Here is a 23,522-nt window from a genome sequence, read left to right on the forward strand (position 1 = left end):
TTTCTGCATAAGTAAGAAAACAAAGTTTAAAAAATCTTTTTATTCCTTTTGTTTGTTTGAACTATTGTTACAAGAACACATTTCCACTAGACTCACCATTTTATATAAATATTGAACCATTTGTGACCCTCATTATTTTCATCCCGATGAAAAAGTACAATATTTTTGTTTCTAGAGTTTGTGTGGAGAGAAATTCCCACATGAACTTTTTGTTTATTCACTGAATTCAAGAAAAGGCAGCTTTTTTCCTAAATCAGAATGCAAGGATTGCCAGGCTGGGTCAAATCTGTCCTGGGAAAGAGGTTAGTGTGGTGCAAACCAGGATAAGAGAGACCTGGGTTCAACTCTCCACTCAGCCACAGAAGTGATATTGGGCCTGTCACTATCTCAGCCTCAACTAGGGTTGCCATATTTCAAGAATACAAAACTTGCCGCCCACAAAAGGCAAAGAGTTATACTCAAACACACACTTTCTGGTTATGTTGGCAAAACCCCACTCATTTGCAGATTTTTTGAAATCCGCCCCCCATGCTAATTTTGCTAGACATATGGTACCCCTTGCCTAAACTATCTTACCGAATTGTTATGAGGATAAAATGGGCAGGGGGAGAACCAAGTTTGCTGACCGGAGTTGTTTGGGTGAAGGGTGGCTAGAAATACACACACACCTGCAGACGCAGAGAGAGAGCAGCCAGAAGCAACAATAAAGATCACAAGGCACCCTCAATATCTCCGGAGATTATATTTCTAGTTTTCACATCTGAGGGCACTAGAGACAGGCAACTGCTTTTAAAGAAAGGTGATAGTCTGGAAGAAAGCTCACTTCTCACACTTTCTATTGTCACACTCTGATCACTGGTCAACCAGGTTTTGAAGTCCTTTGAAACAATACAAAACATGCAAAGCTTGCTTAGCAGAGGTAACACTGGGATCCGTGCACACACTATGGGCAATTTTTCTTCTGCATAAGGTAGTTGAGCTTATGCATCAACTGCCTTTGATGCGTAAGTTCTTCAGGTTAAGAGACCTTCTGGTCTGGTTCGTTTGTAAGGTGCTTACTATGACTTCCAAAATCTATACTTTCTCTCTAAGTCAGTCATAGTTTTATAAACTGCCACATTTATCAATGTCTTTGGTAAAGACAATAGAGCTGGAAACCAGCCTCCCACCAACCAGGCACTCTCAGGATGTTTGGGACTACAACTCCTATCAGCTTCAGTGCTGGCTGCAGCAGATAGGAACTGAAGTCCAACTGCACCGAGGGTGCTAGGCTGGTGAAGGATGTGTTAAACCAGGCCTCGTTTTTCTCTGCTCTCAGACCCTCTGCATAAAACCTTTATTTGCACAGAAGCTGAAACCACAGGACAATCCCAGGCAAGTTTACTCAGAGGTGAGTCCGACTGTGCTCGTCTGGTGCTTAGTACTAGTACTGCAGGATTGCAGTCATGCAGCACCATCCTATACTCAGTAAAACGTGCTGAGCTTGTGACATGCAAATACTGGCTGGTATTCAAGTAAGTTGTACTCAGAGACAACTCTTCAAAATGAATGAATGTGACTATGTTAGGCCCATTAATTTCAGTGGGTCTGCTCTGAGTAAAATTTAGCTGAATGCCAGCTACTCACTTTAATTTTATTTCAATTGTTACAACAATCTATAGGAGCCAACGGAGCCATTTCCATATATTGCCAGAATATATTTAAACAATAAATGTCACTGTTTGTACAAATCAGTCTTCAGTACTCCAGGTCTAAGTGTTTTTCTTTTCAAAAGCACAAATCCACAACCATCTTAGAATTTGCTTGCAGGAAAAATTAGGAGGATGGTCTCACCAGGATTGTCAAGCCCTGACTTGCCTTTCCTTGCTGCTTGACTTCAGTTTCCCTCTTTGTTTCAGGACATGAGTTATGGACATGAGCAGCTAGTCACATATAGCCACTGGTGGCTCCGCATTTGGATGTGCCTTCTCCATCACCTCAAAAGATGCATGTGGCCAGTTCAGTGAGACTCAGATGAGCATCATCATGGGGAGTATGCATCCCAATGCAGGAGGAGGGGTATGCCTGTGTCAGATCCATGGCTTTTTGCAGTGGGAGGGGGCTTGGCCAAGGCTGTCTCAGTGGGGGCCCTCATTTCAGAGGAGGCCACTTCTCCCCCTCCCCACTGTTGCTGCTGCCAATTTGATTTTCTTTCCTAATCTGCATCAGATGCAGACCCTCCAAATGTCCCTATTTTCCAGGGATGTCCCTGATTTAGATTTGCCATCCCAGTTTCTGATTTGATCCCGGAATGTCCCGCTTTTCCTTAGGACGTCCCTATTTTCATGTTGGAGGGTATGACATCACCTCCCAGAGGGAAGGAATGAGATGCGGAAGCTACTGCTCTTTGTCATGGCTCCTCTGACCTCTTCCTTGCTCAGAGAGGGCAGGCTAATGGGCACTACAGTAAGGAGCAGAAGCAGCAGCAGCAGGGACAGGAGTCTCCAGAGACAAGGCGTGGGCCTCTTATTGGGGCATGGGCCTTGTCAGAGAATGCTGGGAGGAAGATTTTCACAACTGTGGCTGCCCTTCAGCTTCTTTGGAAATCTGGATATATTTGATGATTGCCAAAAACATCTGAAAGTATTAATTCCTGCTGACCTGTTCTGTTTAGTTGACCCAAATTAACACACATAGCTGTAAAAACGTAGTTTTGCACAGCCTTGATTGGGGCTGGGTGGGAAAGGAGTGAAAACTAATCTTCTAAGTGCTTGATTTTTAAAAGGCTCATCTTGCATGGCAAGTGAAACATAGAATGTAGTCCAACATGCAGAATGTTCTGAATCAGCTTACCTCCTCTTTAGCAATGCGCATCTCATCTGTAACATTTGAGAAAACTGTAGGCTGGATGAAGTAGCCTTTGTCTCCCCAGGGGCCTCCTCCACATTCCAGTTTGGCTCCTTCTTTCTTCCCACTCTCAATTAGTGCCAGGATTCTATCATACTGCTCCTTATCAATCTAAATAAGAAATATTGCACTGATAAGTCACTCTCCAAGATATTTCTTTGGCCTTAAGATTAACAAAGCAGAAACAAAAACTCTTTACCAGCAAGAGATGGAGCAACAAGTTGCCTCTGAGTAGTTGGATCCCTGCCACCTTTCCCCATGAAGTTCAGTAATTAGGACTTTGAGCACAAAAGAATTTTTCTTTTTTGAAGCAGCACTGCTTATACAGTCTTGGCACTCCTGTGAGCCATGGACTTTCGTAAACTCTCTCTGCTCAGTTTTACATTCAAGTATTTAAGTTCTCCCTTTGCCTTATCCAATTTCTCTTAAAAAATATTTCTGGATGGCATTCTCAAACCAATGACTTTTCAGAAATGAATTCAGAACTGATTTCAAGACTGCAATTACATGCAGTAGTTAGCAAAAGCTAGTCAGTAAAACAGTTTTATAAGGTGATTAGAGAGGAAACCCTCCTGCTTAATTTGTACTATATCTTCATTTCCGGCATTTTCTGCACCAAAGGAAAAGTAGAAGAATTATGGACTTGGGATTTTTAGTGCAGAGTCTTAGATCCTTGACATATCCCACATGAGGGTTATAGAAGATCTCCAGGCATAGGACGGTATATAAATTCAATAAATAATAATAATAATAATAATAATAATAATAATAATAATAATGGATGTTTCCAAATGTAGGTGTTGGGTTTGGACTGATTCCAATGTCATGGCTATGAGATGGAGATGGATGAAAACCTTTGAAATAAGGCTAGTGTAGAATGCTTGAAAACCACCCACAACACTGATGACCCAGATTGTGGGGAGAGTCTTTGCAACCCTTCTTGTGACTGGACACCTTCATGAGAATGCACACACCATATTGTACTTATAATTGGCAGCAGGAGCAGCCACACACTTCTGCCCCGACCCAGTGTTGCACCCCTGTTTCCATAACACCCCCAGACTTTGTGTGTTGAGTGTAGATGTTTGTAAAGGGAACGTGTCACAAGAGCAGTTGCTCATGCGTAGGGGTTCCATGTGATTTTGAACTGTGTACAAATACAAAAGGATTTCTTGCCAGAAAGCACATTGAACATTCAGCTGTAGGCTGGAGACAATGATGATGGGACCCTGCTCCTTCAGCTAACACATGTGTATGGCTTGAACAGGCCTAACATTTGCACTATATTTACAGCAGTTTCACATCCTATAGATTCAGATGGGATAGGCCAAGGTTTTGTACATCAACACTTCCTGCTGCCCAAAGCCTCAAAGTCATATTGCCCACTTAAGCATTTGAATGCTAAATGCAGTTTATGAAATTTAGTCCCACTCTCCAAAGATCTGTGAAAGTTTCTTAATAAATAGTTCCATGTTAATCTGAACCTCCTAGTTTCACCACAAGCAGTAGGCTAGTATTATTTGTATTAAATATGTCTGTTTTGTAGGAAGAGGACTGTCCATCCATGAGCAAAATCAAGAGTCAGAAATGCATTTTAAAATAAAAACCCAGATGTATAATAAACAAGGCAAGCCTCATTCCTAATGACAGATGCCAAAGTATTTGAATCTGTTTGCCAAAGTGTCATACATTGGGGTGATGTTCAGGCCCCCCCCCCCCCTGCAGGGTTGGGCTGACGAATCTGACTGAAGGGCATGGCAGAATTATTGGTTAAAAAGGAGGTTGAAATCAGTTCCTTAAAGGCAGCCTGGACAGGTGTGCAGAGGAAAACAGGGAGAGGAAGCTTGCCTTGACCAGAAATCAAGAGAGTCAGGGAATGGTTAAAGTGGGAGTCAAGAGAGTTGCACACAGCTTTGATTTGATGCACAAAGTTTGTAGACAAGAAAGACAACTTATATAGGGTCAGAAAAGGGCAGGAGCCAATGCAGTGAAGAAGGGGTCACAAAGATCCTATAAAGCTACTTTGGCTCAGAAGGGTTTGTGGCTTTCTGCAGACTTGCAGTGGCATAAGAAGAAATACTCCATGCCATCTCCCAGGATGTCTGCATTTTGAGTCCACCTGTGGCTAACAACACTGAGCCAGGTGATAACCCTGGCACAAAACACCGTTCCTTACCTGAGGACCTTGATTTACTCCCGGAGCCAGTGGGTTTCCAAGTACATTTTTCTTAGCCCTCTCAACACTCCTACGTACAAACTCATCATATATTGGCTCTTCCACAAAAATTCTAGACCCAGCTATGCAGCATTGTCCCTGATGGTAAAACAGGCCAATGTGTGCAAATTCCACAGCACTGTCCACTGCGAAGAAAGAGACACAGAAGAGGCCAACATTGTAAATCAAAAACAGCAGTCCTTGCAACGTAATCTAACAATCTGGTTTTTCACTTGCTTAGACACCTCCCCAAACTAACATTAAAAAGCTTTGCAACACAGTGGAAGGGGACAGCTTTGAAGACAAGAAATCTAAGAGAAGCATGTCACTCACAATCAGCATCTGCAAATATGATATTGGGACTTTTCCCACCAAGTTCCAAAGTGACTCTTTTCAGGTTGCTCTTCCCAGCAGCTTCTTTGATCATCTTGCCAACCTAAAAGAGAAGACACAACTTGAAATATGGTGTAACACCATATTTAGACTGTGGTCATTGCTTTGCAAGAGGTTTGGGCTGACCTCTCTTGTCAATTTGAGAGTGGAGAATAGACCTCCAGCTCAGTGGTTGGGCACATGTGGTGCATGCAAAATGTACCTCTAGTTAAAAATACAGTAACTGTGATATGCAGAGTGGAGAACTTTTCTCTGTCTAGGAGATGCTACTAGTCAGGCAATATCGGGGCCAATGGACAAACAGCCTGACCTGGAACAATGCAGATTCCTATGATTAACAGTGCTCTACTAATGGGATGTATTACAAAATATTGGTGTTCGGCAAGCTTTGGGGGACTTCTCACACAATATATCAATAATCCTTGGGGTTCAAATGATGGCTCCTGGAAAGTCAATGGGAGTCCTGCCACCCAGATGGGCCAGGCTGTGTGGAGTGTGTGAAGTGAAGGGGCTGGGTGGCATATGAGGTCAGCTATACACCTTTCTCTCACCAGCCCAAAGTGTGTGTAAGTGAAGGGGGGAGTGAGTTCCCGGGGAAGAAGCCTGGATTGTGAAACCACTCTGAGAAGGTTAGCTCTGTGAGGGGAAAAGTGGCCTCCTAACAACTCTCAGCACCCTGAAGAAACCAACAGTTCCCAGAAGCCATGACGGTTTAAAGTGGTATGATATTGCTTTAAATGTGCAGTGCAGATGGGGCACAGCCAATTCAATAGCAGCTTCAGTCTAAGAATAATAATTAACTACATCAAGGAAAGTAGTTGCTTATATCAACTTTTGGGGGCTAAAATGTGGTCAAAGTGTACAGATGCATTTTTGTCAAATACCCCGCACAGTGAAAAATATCTTGGTCCCCCTCCACATTATTCTTCATTAAAAGTAGTCCTTTCTAAAATATGAAGCATGCTCACAACGAGGGAGATAAGCTACCTATTTTTGTAGAATGCAACTTTCTGTATAAAAAAGAGATGAAATAAAAATGTGTATTTTTATTTTTAAACTGAAATTTGAGGGGGGAAACAAAAGACTAAGCCAAAATCCAAACTTCACCCTCGCCTCAGCTTTGAAGAATCAATTTTATATCCAAAAATTCTTTTGCTTGAAGAGATATTCCTTCAATTCAAACACTATGTAGATGTGTAGATGTGTTTGAGGTAGAATATAACAAGCAACAAATCATTTCAGCGACATTGTTTAGGAAGCTCACAGTCGAAAAAGGTTAACATAATTACACAACCTAGGCATTAAATCACTTGTCAAGACTCTGTGTGGGTGGGTTGAGGACTTTTGTGGTGTCATTTAATCACAGGGTTAGGCAAATACCTCAGTAGAGCCGGTGAAGGCCACTTTATCTATGTCCATGTGACTGGAAATGGCTGCGCCAGCCGTGGGTCCATACCCTGGCACAATATTCACTACTCCAGGTGGAAATCCTGCCTGAATATCAGAGGGGAAAGAACACAGTTGTACCTCTCAGCCATACAGTTACTGCACCTGTGTTATTTACGATATTTCATCCCATCCGTTCTCAAAGAAACTCAAAGAAAGGGTGCATACTCCTCTCTCCCCCAACCCCCAACCTTCACAAAAACTTGTGGTAAAATGCATGCAACACTATTGTGGTGAGTAAAAAGCTAATACAGTGGTACCTCGGGTTACATACACTTAAGGTTACAGACGCTTCAGGTTACAGGCTCCGCTAACCCAGAAGTAGTACCTTGGGTTAAGAACTTTGCTTCAGGATGAGAACAGAAATCACGCAGTGGCGGTGTGGCGGCAGCAGGAGACCCCATTAGCTAAAATGGTGCTTCAGGTTAAGAACAGTTTCAGGTTAAGAACGGACCTCCGGAACGAATTAAGTACTTAACCCGAGGTACCACTGTACTTGCAGAAGAAGCCACCTCCCTTCCAGAGGCAGAAGAACCTCTGTTGTTGCTCCAGCTAAGGTGGCCAACTACAGTAATTAGAGGTTTTAGGCTTGTGTTATACTAACAAAAGCAGTTGAAGTTCCTTCTTGAGATGCATTATCTTTTCTTCCTAGAAGGCTAATAGCTCTCTTTTGCAACACAACCCTGTGGGGTGGGGACTGGGGCAAAGTCAAATAGCAAGTTTTGTGGCTGAGCAGGGATTTGATTCTGGGTCTCCCCACTCTTAACTCCAGCCTTCTAGCCATGACCTCATGCTGGCTGTTTAGCATGGATGTGCTTTATTTCCAATTCCTGTGACTCTAAAAGTATGCATGAAACATTCACTTCAGTATCCTTATTGTTAGGTGGCAAACTGTTCCTGATGGGAACACAGTGCAATCAAAGCCTGATTAATTAGTCAAAGGTCTGATTCACACATAACAGTTATGGCAAAAGTGCCTCTTCCATGCAGCCAGATCCCTAAGTGTCCTAGTAAAGATATATAGGAACCACAAGGGCTGGCAATTATTACCTGCATTTGCATCACTGGGAAGGAGAGGCCACCTCGGAAGCAACCATTTCCTGCCCACCAGATTTCCTGTTTGAACTGAAGTTACAAGCTGTGGGTGTTGTGAGGGGCAGAGCCATGCCAAAGTGGATTCTGTGCTGCTGCAATTAATTTTAGCAAATGCAGTGGGCTTGAAAGAGGCTCTGATGTGAAGAAAAAATATTTGACGGATTGCCTTATAAAGCAACCTGTTGCCTTCTCAGCATATAGTCTGTGATGAAAAGGGCATATTTATTTTAAAATGTGAGGCTTTTTTCTGGCCTAGAACATGCCACTAGTACCTGATAGTCTTTGTTTTCATGCCACTGAATACAGCCCAAACGAAAAATCGGTTGTACTAGTATTGTCCTTTAAGCTGAGTGAGTGCATAGGTTTTTAAACTATGTGGTTTGACCGGCTTGTGAATCAGAAGTCCTGTGATCTGTCATGTCCTGGTCCGGGTGCTCTCCAAGTCTTACATACACACACATGCACAGCTGCATACTGTATAAGGATTTTGTTCCCTTGCTTCTTGGGGAGTTGATCAGGAATGGGTTGGGGACTTAGAAAGTACAATAAGCTTTGAAGGGGGCTCAAGTTCAAAGGTAGTTGGTGAACCTTTTGGTAGCATAAAGTCAGAACTTTTCTGGAACTTTCCAGATCATGGACTCACAAACAAGTTAAACTGGAGGCACTCAATATTATTCAACAGGTTTAGTTTAAACCCTGGGACTGTGTGTAAGGATCTGAAGCCTAGACCACTAATCCAAGACTGGCATTAGAAAATAACTAGTACCATGATCTCAGACTCTGTCCTATCAGCAGCCAGTGAGGTAAGAGGACAGAAAACACTCCGGGCCTCTCTTCCTTTCCATGGTTATTCCGTTTTGGTGGCTGCAAAACTAAACCTATTCAGCTGGAAGAAAATTCTCTGTCTACTACAGAATCACTTCCTTTCCCCTTCCCCTTCATCTTGCCCCACCCTGGAATGCTGCATTGTTTATGTTCAGGCTTCATTCAGCGGAAGGGCTCCATCTGTTTAAAAATCTGTTAATATCCATAACATGATCACACCCTTAATATTAGAATGTTGGTCTTTAAGGATTCATTTATTGACAATCTATGACTTTTGAGCAGACTCTCATTGTTTTATGAAAAGTGGAGAAGAGAAATGCTAGTGAATACCAAAAAATAAAATAAATGTGAATTCCAAATGGTGATTTTCAGTGTGAGTCACCCGTTGCAGGCAGAGTTACTTGTTGACCCATAACCATTTAATTGCAAGTGGCATTTCACTTTTTGCTCACTTTTGCTGAGTCACTGTTGCCGTGGCAAGAACAAGATATGCTGAATCACTTTTGTTAGTTCTTTGGTTGGTTACTTATTAGCAACACTTGCCATGACCACAATTATCTTCAGTTTATTTTCATTTTGTACAAAAGGGGACAGGGAAAAGATTTTAGTTGCAAACCTAACCTCCTACATGAGTAAGCTCCACTGATTTCAACAGGACTTGCCTCTGAGTAAGCATGGTAAAGAGAACAACCTTAGCCTTAGCTCCTCCAGTTACCTCTCCATGCTGGGAGTATTCTTAGCTTATTTTTCTGCTCAGGAACCACATAAGATTATTCTTCACTCCAGGTTGCATAGCAAATACCACTGTGCTGAAGGATCCAACAGAATGCTTAAAAATTATTGTACCTGTTAGTTTCACATACCAGTCCTAACTATGTTTTATAGAAACCTAGGGCTTATCCACACTTCCTCTTGTTTCATGGCTTTCCCGCAGGGAAAACTGCTCCTTAGTGCTCAGTCGGTGCAAACAGCAATTCACGTTTTCTCTGGATTGACATTTGCTCCAATTTAGCACTAAAGAGCCAGTTTTCCATGGGAGAGTTGTGGGGTAAGGGGGAAACTTCTCTGATCTGTGCCTAGGAGGCATGGGCCAAGTGGAAAACTGCTCAGATGTGTGCCTTCCAGGCATGGGACAAGATGAGTCCTTAATGCAGCCTGATTTCTACATGCAGCAGAATGGAGTGGGAGAGTGTACCAAGGTTAGAAAGTGGGCTGTTGAATTTTGGATTGCAGGTGGCATAGCCAATTGTTCAATGCTTCTGCACTAAAACAAAAACCAATACTTCCCTGCAAGAAGAAAGCCAGCAGATCTATGTATCCCTACGTTACCACCTCATTTGGCTGCATTGGTACATCTAGCCTACATCCTACTGATCTGAAGGAGAGTTGCTTCTAAGCAAAGACATTTTGCATTACAGCCCTATAAAGTGTGTATTTATCCTGGGCACACCAAACATGATGCTTGTCAGTTTTGTGCTTGGTAGGGTAAATATTTCAGTCACAAAGTTAAATTAATATATCAAATTACAGACAAGAGTTTCATTACTGAGATACTTGCATGAAAAACCACCTCCCCCGCCCCCACCACCCAGACCAACATTCTGCTTTTCTGAGCTCTTGTTTGCTTTTGCTTCCAGAAGGCCCTGATGATTGCCAAGATGTTCAGTTTGCTAAGCTGCTAATGATTTGTTTTCTGAGCAATTTAGACTGGAAAGCTATGTGAGGCTTCATGCCCTTGACTTGCTCCAGTGGTTTGCAGTGCATTACAATTCCCCAAGACAAGGTTAGACATGCTGCAAGCTGCACTGACACAAAACAGAACAGCCCTCACTGTTCAGAAGCACTGCAAAGGTAAGGGCTCACTCACATTCACATTTGGGAACATGCACATGGCAGCTTTGCTATGGCAACTCACCTCTTTAATTAAAGACCCCATGTGAAGAGCCGTTAGTGGAGTTTGCTCTGCCGGCTTGACGACCACGGTGTTTCCGCAACAAAGAGCAGGGGCAATCTTCCAGACAAACATAACCAGTGGGAAGTTCCACTGAAAGGGCAGCACAAGAATAGATGACCAACAAATCACAGCAACACATTCTCCTATCTTTCATATTCTCTTCACATCCTTTATGCTCCCTAATGCTCTGTAGGTCTTGTGCATTTTCAGATTCAATAAGCGATGAAAAGTCAATATTGGCTTGAGGGTTTGGTTAAACTGAGCCCAAGTGGACCCTTTGTCTTTTCAATGTGCTGGCTCGGGGCTTATCTCATGGATTGACCCTGATGACAGAACCACTGCGGCCTGTGAGATCTGCACAGAAGGCTCCCCATTCTCTGTGTGGCAGTGGCCTAGGATGACGCGATCTTTGTTTCCCTGAGAACACCTCCTGGGCTTTGGTTATGACATCTGCTAAGCAGACCCACCCTTCCAGTTCATGGAAGATAAACTCATTCTTTCCAAATCCTGAAACAACTTCTGAACTGGAAGTGTGTTAATTGAACTGATAAACAGCTCCCTCCCCGATTCCCTTTGTGAAATGGACCTCTTGCAGGAACTGAAGGAGGACATTGCAGGTTGCTTTGATGGTCACAACAAAATAGCTCCTTTTGGGGTCTCAATCATATTACAACACAGTTGGCTGCTGAGCTGCAATCAGTGTGTAAGGTCTTTATGATTGCGAGCAGCCTGTCTATCTAACCAAGAGAAGGCGGCATCTAGGATGTGACAATGGCACATGCATTCTGCTCATCAATACATGGAAAACTTAGATAACATCCACACCATGGCTCTGCCCCTCCAAAAAAATGATGGGAAGTACTGTTTGTTAAGAGTACCAGAATTGTAGCTTTGTGAAGGGTAAACTACAGTTCCCAGAATGCTTTGGGTTTCTGGGGATAAACTGCAGTTCTCAAGATTCTTTGCAGACCTTCTTGTTTGCAATTTGGCTGATGTCCACAGTTTTCAGACTGATTGCTCACAAAACATTAAGGGATTTTACCCTTCATCATTCTGAAATTTGGCAGAATTCAGAAGGAGCAACCATGCTTTGAAATTTAATCAAATTCAGCTCCCCACAAAAAAAGTTAGAGAAGGATTATTTTTTGGAGAAAGCATATTTTAGAGAACAAAAGCCCCTGGACCTATTTGTTAGCAATTTAGTAGGCAGGCTTTATCTACTCTGAAGGGGCTGTCGTACCTGGAAATTTTATCCACGTCTGCAGAAGTGGAGGGAAAGTTATGCTATTTTTAAAAGAATGTCTGTGAATGAAGATGGGGAAATGAAATGGACTGAAGCAGATGAGTTGAATTGCACAGCCTACAAACAAACTTCAACAAAGGTGAGGTGCCAAATTGAGATATGAACTGAATCTTGAGGTCAGTGCGTACCCCTACCCAAATACCCACAAATGTTACTTAAATAAATAAAAGACACACGGTTGCTTCCAAAATGCCCTTCTGTGAATAGAAGGAGTCCTTCTGTTTGTAGACAAACATTTGATTTAGTAGAGGCTTCTACTAATGTAAGTAGCTTTTTTTTTTGCAATTTTTCCTCTCCACTACGCCCTTAAAATCTGCTCCAGAGGGTTGGGGACCTTCAAAAAGGTTCCCCTACTCTGCAGGGAAGCGGGGAAATAGACAAAATCACTCCACCTTTTCCATTAGCAGAAGCCTCTGCTAGACAAAAAGTCTATCCACAAACAGAAAGACTTCTGCTTTGGATGCAACCCATTTTCTCCATTATATCAATTGATCTAACTTACAGGAATAATTTGTCCACATACTCCAACAGGCTCATGTCTTGTAAATGTGAAATAGTTTCCATCTAAGTAAGATAAGAACACATGGGTAAGATGCAAGCATAGCTAAGGAAAAGAAAATGTCTCACATTATTCAGCATTGTTCCATACTATTATAATATGATACTATCAAAAGAAAAGGTAAACATATCTAGATTCGACCAAACACATAAGGTTGGAGGGCAGAATGAATGCTCCACTTCTATAAGCAATCATGTAGAAGAGAGATCTTTCAGCTCTTGTATTTTGCCATTGCACAAGGCTGCAGAGTTTCCCCCCACTTTGATAATTTTAACAACACAAACATAACAAAATTGCCATGGCAGGGAGTTAAAGTTACTGCTCACAAGGAAAAAATAGATAGATGGGGAAAGGCAGAGAACAAACCAACCAATTGGCAGCTAGTCAGGAGGGCAGTGAATCATTTAAATTAGCCCAGATGTCCAATTAACCAGCTGTAATATCTGAATCAAGTGGGATGGATGGAATCAATGGTGACATTTCCTGTTAGCAGGACCACCGTGCAGCATAAATCCTAATATAGGGATCAGATACAAACATGATATAAGAATTGGCTACTCCTAAACATGACCTAGGGATGGAAGAAGGGTGATGACTAAGACTGCTGACCTCTTTTAAAAAATTATTTCTGTCAGGACTCTGCCATTTGCTGCAGCTGTAGGAAGTTCACTAAAAAGCATTATGGAGCTAAGTAATACAAAATATGTCAACAATGTTTTTTTGGTGGTGGTGGTGGTATTTTTTTTAAAAGAGGCAATATTGGCTGATAAAACTTTACCCACCACAGCTCTGCACTTATGTAACAGATTTTTAAGGTTACACTTTTCTCAGATGACACATTCATGTAGCTGAAAAATGTTCCTGAACATCTCATCCAAATCAGCTCTCTGCTCAGAAACTTTTTATCAGAATGACTCACCCATTGGGATGGTCCGTCCTTGGATTTTGTCCGACCAGCCTGCACAGTAGCGCAAAGTGTTAATGCAGCCGCCTAAGTCCATTAAGTAGGAGGTGGGGAAAAGCTTACCCCCATTAAGGCTCTCCATTGTCTAGAACAAAATATGTTGAGTAATTAATCATTATAAATAAGTGAAACAATATGGTGGTCTATAACCACTAAGTGCTCTAAGCATTGTGCAGTGGGGGGGGGGGTTGGGAACCAGTGACCTCCCATCATCCCTACCATGGGCCATGCTGGCTGGGGCTAATGGGAGCTGGAATCCAAGAACACCCAGAGGGCTACTGTTCTGCAACTCTGGCTTATAGGCCTGGCATCTTGTTGAAACTAAGGTGGGCATTGAAGGTAGCACTGGAAGGATCGCCCTCCGTGTGGCCTGTAGACGCTAATCTAATGTATGCATCAAAGTCTTAATGTAGCACACTAACCTTACGTCCAAAAATACAAATAAATGACACAGCAATTTGTCGTTGTATAAGGCATGGGCATGTCTTGCACAATAAGTGCTTGCAGAAAACTGAATCTTTAACTCATGACAGACCAGCTCTTGGCAACACCCACTGGGCTTCTTTTTTAAGTGGCTGATCCAGAATGGCTGCTTTGTGCCTGGTGATCAAACACTGCAGGATGAAGTAAACATCAAGGCCTGCCAATCTTCTATTACACAATTCTGACAAAGGATGTTACCAGAAAGATTTCTAGAGTAAAATTTGCCTCTTTGTAGAACAAAAAAGGGCTGCATGTTGAATGAAGTCCCAAAGAAGTTGTTTATGACTTTACTTAGGCTGAACACTTAGGCTGTACAAATCCCATTGACTTCAGTGCGATTTAATAGCTTAACGGTGCAGAGAATTTGCAGTCATAAACTTTTAATGTGCTCTCTTCCAAAAGGTTTACAGCAGCTGGGAAAAACAAGTATATCAAATATACAAAAAACAAAAAACCACACACACACATGCCACAAAAAGAAGCCCTTGTTCATCTCTGTCCAAAAAGTATCTTTTGGCACTGAATGATAGGCAATTTATAACCATTTATAAGCCCAAATGTGGTTAGATGTTATTTTAGTTCTGTCCCCTTCCTCTGAGCCTCAATTTTTAGTCTGATCCTGGAATCATTTGGTTGGTGGCCTCATCCTGAATCAAAACATCACCTATTCACAATGGCTTTTCATTTTGAACCCCTTGGGGGATATGCAGGATTATGAATCCAGTGGATCCAAAGCCATCATTACGCTGCCTATTTCGAGGCTTTACCCCTAGTTCTTGCTGGTAGGAGAACCGCTATTGGTCGCTTCCTGGCCTGCTAGGCTCGGGGGGGGGGGGGTCTATAGCATTTGAGCCAGGTGGAGGGCCAACATGGCCTTATCCCGGCCCCTCCAGCAGCACAGATCAGTGGGCTTAGGAGTGTACTGTAAGGCTGTAATGCTATACACAATTACCCAGGAGTAAGTCCCATTAAAATTAGAGTGAGTAGACATGCTTAAAAATTCACTGTAAGAGTAGACAAACTACCCAAAAATATTGAAAGGATTTTAATGTGTAGTGTTTGAAGTGCAGAACTAATTCAAAACAAGAAGATGGGCCTGCTTGGAAGAATTGTGATTAGTAAGGTATGTCTTTATGGAAAAATAAACATATTTTAGCCTAACAGTAGATTTGTTGTTCTTGGCTAAGGAAATAGTAGAAAAGAAATGATTAAACCCAAGGATAGTTTCCACTGCCCGCAAATACATTTACTTTATCTAAGATAAGCCCATGAGTTTGTTCCATTTCTGAAAATTTCCCCCTTCTTTGGGAGATAATAATCTCTTTCTCTCAGGTTACAGGGCCAAATATTTTTTTCAATTATTATGTAGTATTTAGACAACAAATATATTAGTAGTGATTATTCACATTAAATATAACAGGCTAAAATTTTAAGAATGGAATTGAACATTCATTGTCTGATTATCAGACACCAGAGAAGAGCAATTGGAGATGATTTTGAGATATCTGAGGCTGCAGTGCTGACACAGCACCACATTAATGAAGAACTCTGGGAGGATATAGCAAAACAAAGCAATTCTTGACATAGCAACACTGGAATCAAACCAAAAATTAACATATATATATGCCATAGTTCCAGATTTTCAAGGGAGGGAGGGGCTGCAGTTCTCCAGATGCTGTTGGACTAAATCTTCCATCAGCTCCAGGCAGCATGTTGGTAGTTGTGAACCATTTAGATGTTACTCAACTACTACTCCCATCACCCCTAGTCGTTGGCCACATTTGTTGCAGTTCAGCAATGTCCAGAGGGCCTAAGGTTCTCCACACTTGTTGTAGACTGTAGTCAAACAACATTTGGAGAACCACAGTTCCCCACCTAGATAGGTATAGAAGTCAAGAGTCAGTTGGAAGCACACTGATTGATTTGGCAGTAGAGGAGATGTGGGTCTGCTCACCCATCCCAACTTTTGCTTTCAAAGTGACTATAGGAGCTCTAATTGACAGGTTCCTTTTATTCTTCTTCTACAGCAGCAGTGGGGAGACATGACCTTTAAATGGCATTAGCCAACTTTGTCAGTTTTGCTAAATACAGAAAGGAAGACAGTAGTCTAAATCCAGTGTCAAGCAGAACACAACAACAAGCCGTTGTTTCTGAGGATGGGATTGTTTGTGGTTAGATATTACTATGCTGTTCGATCAGCTGAGGTATTTTAAAATGAATGTTCATCCCTACCAACTTTCCCCGACTTTCTAAAACAGATTTCGGAATTTGTCTTTCACAACATTGAAACAAATACTCAATTGTGTTCAGAATAAGCCAGTCTCCAAATATTTCAATTGTTTAAAATGTGGTCCATGTTTTAGACTTACAGCTAAGAGGAGACGATCCCTTTCAATTAAATCAGCTAGTTTGTTCAATAGCCTTCCTCTTTCTGAAGCATCCATGGTTCGCCAGCAGGACCCAAGTTCAAAAGCTTTTCTTGCTGCTTTAACAGCTTTGTCGACATCTGCCTGTACAGAAAATCAATTTAAATGCAGTAAGTATTAAGCATATGATGCTCAATTTATTTTGACTGAACCATATCAGTGGTACATGAATTCTAGTGAAATCTGAGTAGTGCATCTCCAGCTTTACATATGCCACTGCCAGTGCAACACTGAGAATACCACATCCTTGTTGCTCCATCCTGCCTTCTTCTTCCTCAAAAAACCATGGATGTAATATAGGTGCTAAAAACTGTGACCCAGTGCTGACATGCAGACATTATTTACTAGAGGTGTGTAGTAGCAGGTGTGAGGCAGAGGATGCTTCCCCTTCCCTCAGCCAGTGTGATGCCAGTAAACCCCCTGAGCTGGATCAGGGCCCCCACAAAGCCTTCTGTCACTCTGCTGTTTATATCCTTTTCTGAACTTATATCTGTCTTTTCTTTATCTCTGTGTTAGGTCCATGAGCAAGAGGCGAGGCTGTGCTAAATGTTGCCTGCAGAACACTTAAGAATTCTGGGACTTTTTGTTGTTGCTGTGAGTAGCAGAGGATTTTTGTTCAGTTAAATGCTTGATTTAAGTTTTTTAAAAGTGTCCTGTTTTGATAGGTTTTGAGCAAACAAACTCCTGGAAAGGCATAACTAGGAGTCCATTTGAGGGAGGGGGCAACTGTGCCTCCTAATCCCCCATTTCTAGCAGCAGCAGAATTTTCCATTCTCACCTACCTTTTTGCTGGTGGGGAGGGAGGTCCACACACAGCATTCTATGACCCCTCAGCCACAGGGAGTACATCCCTATCACTGCAACCCTATACACACTTTCCTGGGAGTAAGCGCCATAAAACTCATTGAGATTGGTTCTGAGTAGACATGCATAATATTAGACTGTAAATGTACTTTACATCCCATGGACCATTTTTGAAATAGATGCAATCATGCTTTAAGCCATTTAGTCTTAGAGAGCGCAGCCTAAATGAACAATCTAATTGAAAGGATACTGTTTCCCATTCCCATGTGTGTCTTTGATTTGTAATCCCCTTTTGATTTTCCAAGTTTTTTTTTAAAGTAATGCACAATTCTTTGTTAGCGCTATTGAACATCCAGATTAAAGTCTTAAAATCTTTTGGCTCACTGCCTAAGTACTAAGCTCTGAAGTTTACAATTACTTGTATAATTAGCTGATTTTTTTTATAATTTGCTAGATTCAGGGCCTACTTAATTGTCAATCTACATTAGGATTTTTTTTGTGGGTGGGGGAGAGAAAGCTCAAACAAATCAATAAACGGTTTGTAAACCTTTCTTTTTTAAAACCTTATGAGAGCCCCAAATGTTGAGTAAATCACTGGCGCAGTTTAATTCAAGATTGCTCAAGCAGCGGACCCACCTGATTTGTAACAATCTTTATCTGGGGAAAGAAGCTGGTGATAAACGGAAGTGACAGTTTATCCATATTTCTTCTTTAGAAATTGCTCTAGGATCTAGGTGGGGGTAGTTTGGATGATATTATAGGCACTAGCCAATCAGCACTGCATGTAACTAGCATCTCCTACACACATTCAGAATCAGGATTTATTTTTAAAAAAAGCTTTTTAAAAAGCTCACTTGGATTGGACACAATAATCAGGACTCCAAACAGTCCTCTCTGTTTTAGGGTTGCCATATTTCAAACAATGAAAATCTGGACAATTGTTGAGATTTTTTGGCACATTCACATAAAAAAAATCGCCAAAAATGACACTGCCAACATAGGTTTCCATACATGCCGGATATGTCCGGCAAATTCCGGACATGTGGCAACCCTACATCTGTTCAAAACATGTTGCATTAGTCTTCTTAGAACCCTTCTTCAGTTATCTGTTGTTTCAAGGACGGGTGCTCAGCTCAGTCATCCCGTCAGCAGGAAGCCCATCCTGGGTCAGGTTAGTCCCATTCTTAGGACTTTTTGCAAGCGAGCCAGAATTGAGGCATCTAATCATAGCCTGCATTTTTATTAAGGCTTGATCAGGGCCTGTATTTTAAAATGAGCTTAAAGATTTTCAAATGTTCATGCCAGGCAGAAGACCAGCTGCCTAAGAACCTTGGCAAGATATTTATTCTCCTGGACAAGGGGGCCCCCTGATTTATAGCAGAAAACAATTCTCAAAGTCGTAAAAAGGGAATTACAGGCTGACAGCCAAGGTTACACTGACCCTACATATTACAGAAGATAAAAAAAGAGATAAACATAATTAAGAGTTGATACACACTATCACTAGAGAGGGGGTAGTGATGGCTTCATCCTATGCTTATCACCTGATTTATTCTCCCAACCCTGCAGCCCCTCAAACTCTTAGTCAATGAAGCTGTCACCTGCACCTGCGTAACGGATGTTTCAAATGTACACACCTCAGTTTAGCTGTGGCTTAGGTTTCCAAATTGGATGGAAGCTGGTTTAAGAGAAAACACATCAAACAACAATATTTATCAAGAAAGGTAGTTTACGGCAAGTGTCATGTGTGCTTGGGTTTAAACACCAGTGATGGGAGGGCACTGGAGTCAGAGTCAATGGTAATGTGCACACAGCCCCAGAATGTGGCTTTGATTCTCCAGTCCTTGGACGATTGCCACACCATGTGACTGATTTCATAGGATTGTAGAGTTGGAAGGGACCACAAAGGTCATCTAGTCCAACCCCTTGCAATGCAGGAGACCTTTTGCCCAACGTGGGGCACAAACCCACAACCCTGAGATTAAGAGTCTTGTTCTGCCAAGTGAGCTATCTCTCAGTGCCATTATTTCTTCTCCCCTAGATAGGGACCTGCGGCAGAGGTTTACACCCAAATAAAGATAAAGTCCATAGAAAGGAAAACTTACCTTATCTCCTTCTGAAACATCACAAATTTTCTCTCCAGTCGCAGGGTTAAGGACTGGGAATTTTTTGCCACTAGCTGAATCATGCCATTCATTGTTTATAAATATCTGCAAGGGAATGGAAGACAGACAGATAAATTGATGACATTATGTGACTCCTTATCCCATTTCCATCCATTGCAGTGTTGCAAAACAATGCATCTGATAACCAAGAGGGCATCCTGGCAACACTCTGAGTCACTATGACTTTATTGAAATGTATTAACTGTTTTGATTAATCTGTTGCTGTAGTTTTGTTTTATTTATATGTTGTTGTGTCTGATATCATAATGATTGCAATGTTTGGGGTTTCTAAAAATATTATTGTTATTATTTTGAGCCACTTTGAGTTCAACATTTGTTGTTGGAAAAGCGGAATACAAACATTAAATCAAATAACATAAAATCAATCAATATTTTTATTTTTCCACCCTGCAAAACACACAACTTTCTGAAATGAAAAAACAACACATAACAGTCATGCTCTTGTTTAAAGAAATGTCATAACTAGGAACTATTTAGAGAGAGAGTTCAGAACTATGGCCTCTACACAACTATATCTCCCTGTCACATTTTTTTTAAAAAATACAAACAGAGTGCTAATACCTGATATCTTTTTCAGATCTTCCTGGCTCATGTTGAGTTGCACTGAAAATACTGGTAATGCCATTAAAACCAAATGTGTTTGCATGTGCGTGCGTGCGTGTGTGTGTGTGTGAGAGAGAGAGATTGGTTCCTGGTTTCTGAAAACAAAGTGGTTGTTTAAACTGATCCTAAGGCTAATTAGTGGAGATGGCAGACTAAAGAGATGCACAAATTATTTGTTTTACACTGAAGAGATGGAATTAAATTTTTTTTCTTGCCAATATTTTTTTAGCCACTCACTTGACTTCTAAAGATCCCCATCCCACCATTCCATTTGCTTGTTAAAACCACCTTCTATTTCCTCAGCCTTCAGGGGACCCTTATGTACCTCCTGACAGCACTCACATCTCCTCATGCAGTTGCAGTTGCCCCCTGCCATCACCAGGGCAACAGCAGTATCATAACTGACTGTCCTCCTCCCCAGCATCCTGGATGCTATCTTAGAGTGGGGCTGGCAGTGATGCCTAGCCTGACTCGCATCTGTGGTGGCTGCTGCCACTTAAATTTACCCAGGGCAGCCCAGCTGAGTCAGGCCGCTGAGGGATCTTTCTGAGCAGGTGGGGCCTTTGCCAGGCCCCAGGCAGACTGCCTGCTGGCACCGGGCCTGTTTTCTCTCTTGCTCCCACATGGTGCCAATACAGACAGAACACACCTGTCATGTACAGCATCCCAGGAGGTGCTTGATATCCTTGTTTCTAGTTCCTCCCTGGGGCAGCAAAAATCAGGAAGTGCTGTCAAGCACCTGGAAGGTCACAACTGCCTGGTTGGATCCCATGCCTTCCTTATACTATTTTTGTTTTACATCGGACGTCCCACTGCCACCATCCAAAGCTGCTCCCCCCCTCCGGTGTCATTCAAGTCCTTGTCATGAGTGAAGCATGCTGCCTCACTTCCTATTTACCACAGTTATTATTATTTACATTTATATACTATCATTTCCTCCAAGCAGCTCAAAGTGGTGGTTCTCCCCTCCCTGCTTTATCCTCCCAACAGTCCTGTGAGGTAGGTTGGCTTGAGAGACAGTGACTGGCCCAGGGTCACCCAGTGTGCTTCAAGGCTGAAAGAGGATTAAAATTCTGGTCTCCCAGAGAGTGGTCCAACACTCTCTTATTCCACACTGGCTCTCAGCTTTGCAGTAGGATTTGCACAGGATGTATTGTGTCAGAAATTACCAAAATACTATTCATGAAGTTTCATAATTCATCCTTTCATTCATTTCTGTGGACCAGTCAGGAGTCCTTGATGGTGCAGTGCTCCTGAATGAATGTCAGAAGCGGATGGTGCTTCTCCTCAGGCAGCTCCTACGTGAGGCCCCAGGAACCAAGGGCTCATCTTCTGCCTGCACCCATCTAGCCAGTTCCCCCTCTCCACTGTCCCCATATCTGCATGTAGGTGGACAACCTGTGAATGTCAAACCCAATGAGTGTTGGCTGTTTTCAAAGGTGTGCAGAATGGCTGGGGGTGGTGGTGGTGGTACTCTCCTGCTCCCATATGTCTGGGCTGGATTGAGGAGAGGGGTGAGCTGATGCACCTGGACTTTCCTCCTCTGTCTCCTGTTCCTTTCCCAATCCTCCCTTTGCCTCCTAGGCTGCAGGTGCACCATGAAAACAACGACAAGAGTGCCAGTATTAGTAATAATATTATCTTAAACATATCCTGGTTCTGAGCAACCCAGAGATCATACTCATTTACTCAGCAGCAGATGTAAGATAGCTAAAAGTATCCATTTTCAAATAGCTGGAAAGCATTTTGCCTATGCAGTTCTAACCTTTAAGCAAGCAGGAAGCGGATGATGGCCTAAATCCATTCCAGAGAAACCGATAGCCAAGCCCAGATGTAGATTAAAAAAACATAAGGGCAGAACCATGATCTGTTACGATGAAAACTAAATTAGGCACAAGAAGATAGCAAGCAGAGTGTCAAATAATGAAAACCCAGGCTTGGCAACAAGGTGCGCTCCCAAAATGAGAGAGTGCGTGAAACGTAAATATTAATATAACAGTGCCATGTGATGCAAGGGTAAGTCAAATTCGTATCTATTTATGAAAAAAGACAATTGTGAAACATACCTTTTTTGGAAGTTCTTACTGCTACGTTTAGGCCACTGACTCAAAGGCTTTTTATATCAGGTACAGCATGTTATTTCCTCTTCTCATCACCTCCAAATGACAGCTTGACTGCAGCACAGCCAACATGGGCAAAACAAGATGACATGTGCCCTTAACTGCAGGGTTTTTTAACTACAGTGGTACCTTGGGTTAAGTACTTAATTCGTTCTGGAGGTCCACTCTTAACCTGAAACTGTTCTTAACTTGAAGCACCACTTTAGCTAATGGGGCCTCCCACTGCTGCATGATTTCTGTTCTCATCCTGAAGCAAAGTTCTTAACCCGAGGTAATATTTTTGGGTTAGTGGAGTCTGTAACCTGAAGCGTATGTAACCTGAAGCGTCTGTAACCTGAGATACCACTGTAAAAGGAAAAAAATAATAGGAGATGAGCCCGGCAGTGCGGGGACCTCTGCCTGAGAGCCTGGAGGATAAACAACCCTGAGCAAAATAGGCAAACGGTCTGACCTGGTAACTGTAGAGCATAAGAAGAGCCCGACTGGAGCAAGTCAAAGGCCCATCTAGTCCAGCATGCTGTTCTCAAAGCAGCTAAGCAGAAGCTTAAGGGAAGCCCCCAAGCAAGGCCTGAGCGCAACAGGGCTCTTTCCACTTGTGATTTCCTGCAACTGATATACAGAGGCTTCTTGCTTCTGTCGCTGGATGCAGAAATAGCCACCATGGCTGGTAGCCATTATTAGCATGATCCTCCATCCAGACAACCTCCTATGATCCTAAGAACTGTGGCTTCCCCTCATGAGTTTGCAGGGGGATGACAGAGAGGTAGGGACACTCATCACTTTTCTTTCTAATAAGCCTTCCATGGAAGCTGAGCTCCCTTGTGCTAAGGCAGAATGCATGCCATTGTGAATGACATATCATAATTGACAGGCAGAAGAAATGAACAAATAAGCAAACAGGATCATCATCAACAGCTGTTCTGGGCCTGTCTGAACTGGTCCTCTTTGCAAGAACAAGTATTCGAAAGCACAACATGGATGAGGTGTCCTCTATGGTGGTTATTTTGCTAATTGTGGGTTTAGTTTCCTCAAAGGGCTCTCTTGTACAAGTCTGTGACTCACTGAGTTTGGATTTTGGTAAAATGAAAACATGTTCAGAAGACTTTGTGTGCCTAACATTATTCAAGTATGCAAAATGTTTGTGTGTCTTCCTATCCATCTATAATAGGCGGCTTACATTTGTCTTCTCCAAAGTCCCTGTCTCCTCCTCTGCCCCTTTTGATGGCTGGGATGCCATACAAGCAAAGGTACCATAGCTCC

The 23,522-nt window shown here is 42.3% G+C and overlaps 1 protein-coding gene across 1 annotated transcript in view; it reads right to left on the bottom strand.

Annotated features, from left to right (window-relative positions):
* The window catches only part of ALDH1A1 (aldehyde dehydrogenase 1 family member A1), a 63,425-nt gene that overhangs the window by 5,512 nt on the left and 34,391 nt on the right, over positions 1 to 23,522 (bottom strand). Inside the window, exons 3-11 of the mRNA XM_079996114.1 lie at positions 19,459 to 19,563; positions 16,493 to 16,633; positions 13,596 to 13,725; positions 12,620 to 12,681; positions 10,776 to 10,904; positions 6,875 to 6,988; positions 5,435 to 5,537; positions 5,063 to 5,247; positions 2,833 to 2,997 (exon numbers count right to left, since the gene is read on the bottom strand). Of these exons, the coding sequence (XP_079852240.1) occupies positions 2,833 to 2,997; positions 5,063 to 5,247; positions 5,435 to 5,537; positions 6,875 to 6,988; positions 10,776 to 10,904; positions 12,620 to 12,681; positions 13,596 to 13,725; positions 16,493 to 16,633; positions 19,459 to 19,563 (1,134 nt within the window). The remainder of the gene's footprint in view (positions 1 to 2,832; positions 2,998 to 5,062; positions 5,248 to 5,434; positions 5,538 to 6,874; positions 6,989 to 10,775; positions 10,905 to 12,619; positions 12,682 to 13,595; positions 13,726 to 16,492; positions 16,634 to 19,458; positions 19,564 to 23,522) is intronic.

Source organism: Podarcis cretensis (genome assembly GCF_951804945.1).
Source record: "Podarcis cretensis genome assembly, chromosome: 11".
In the NCBI taxonomy this organism is placed as follows: Eukaryota; Metazoa; Chordata; class Lepidosauria; order Squamata; family Lacertidae; genus Podarcis; species Podarcis cretensis.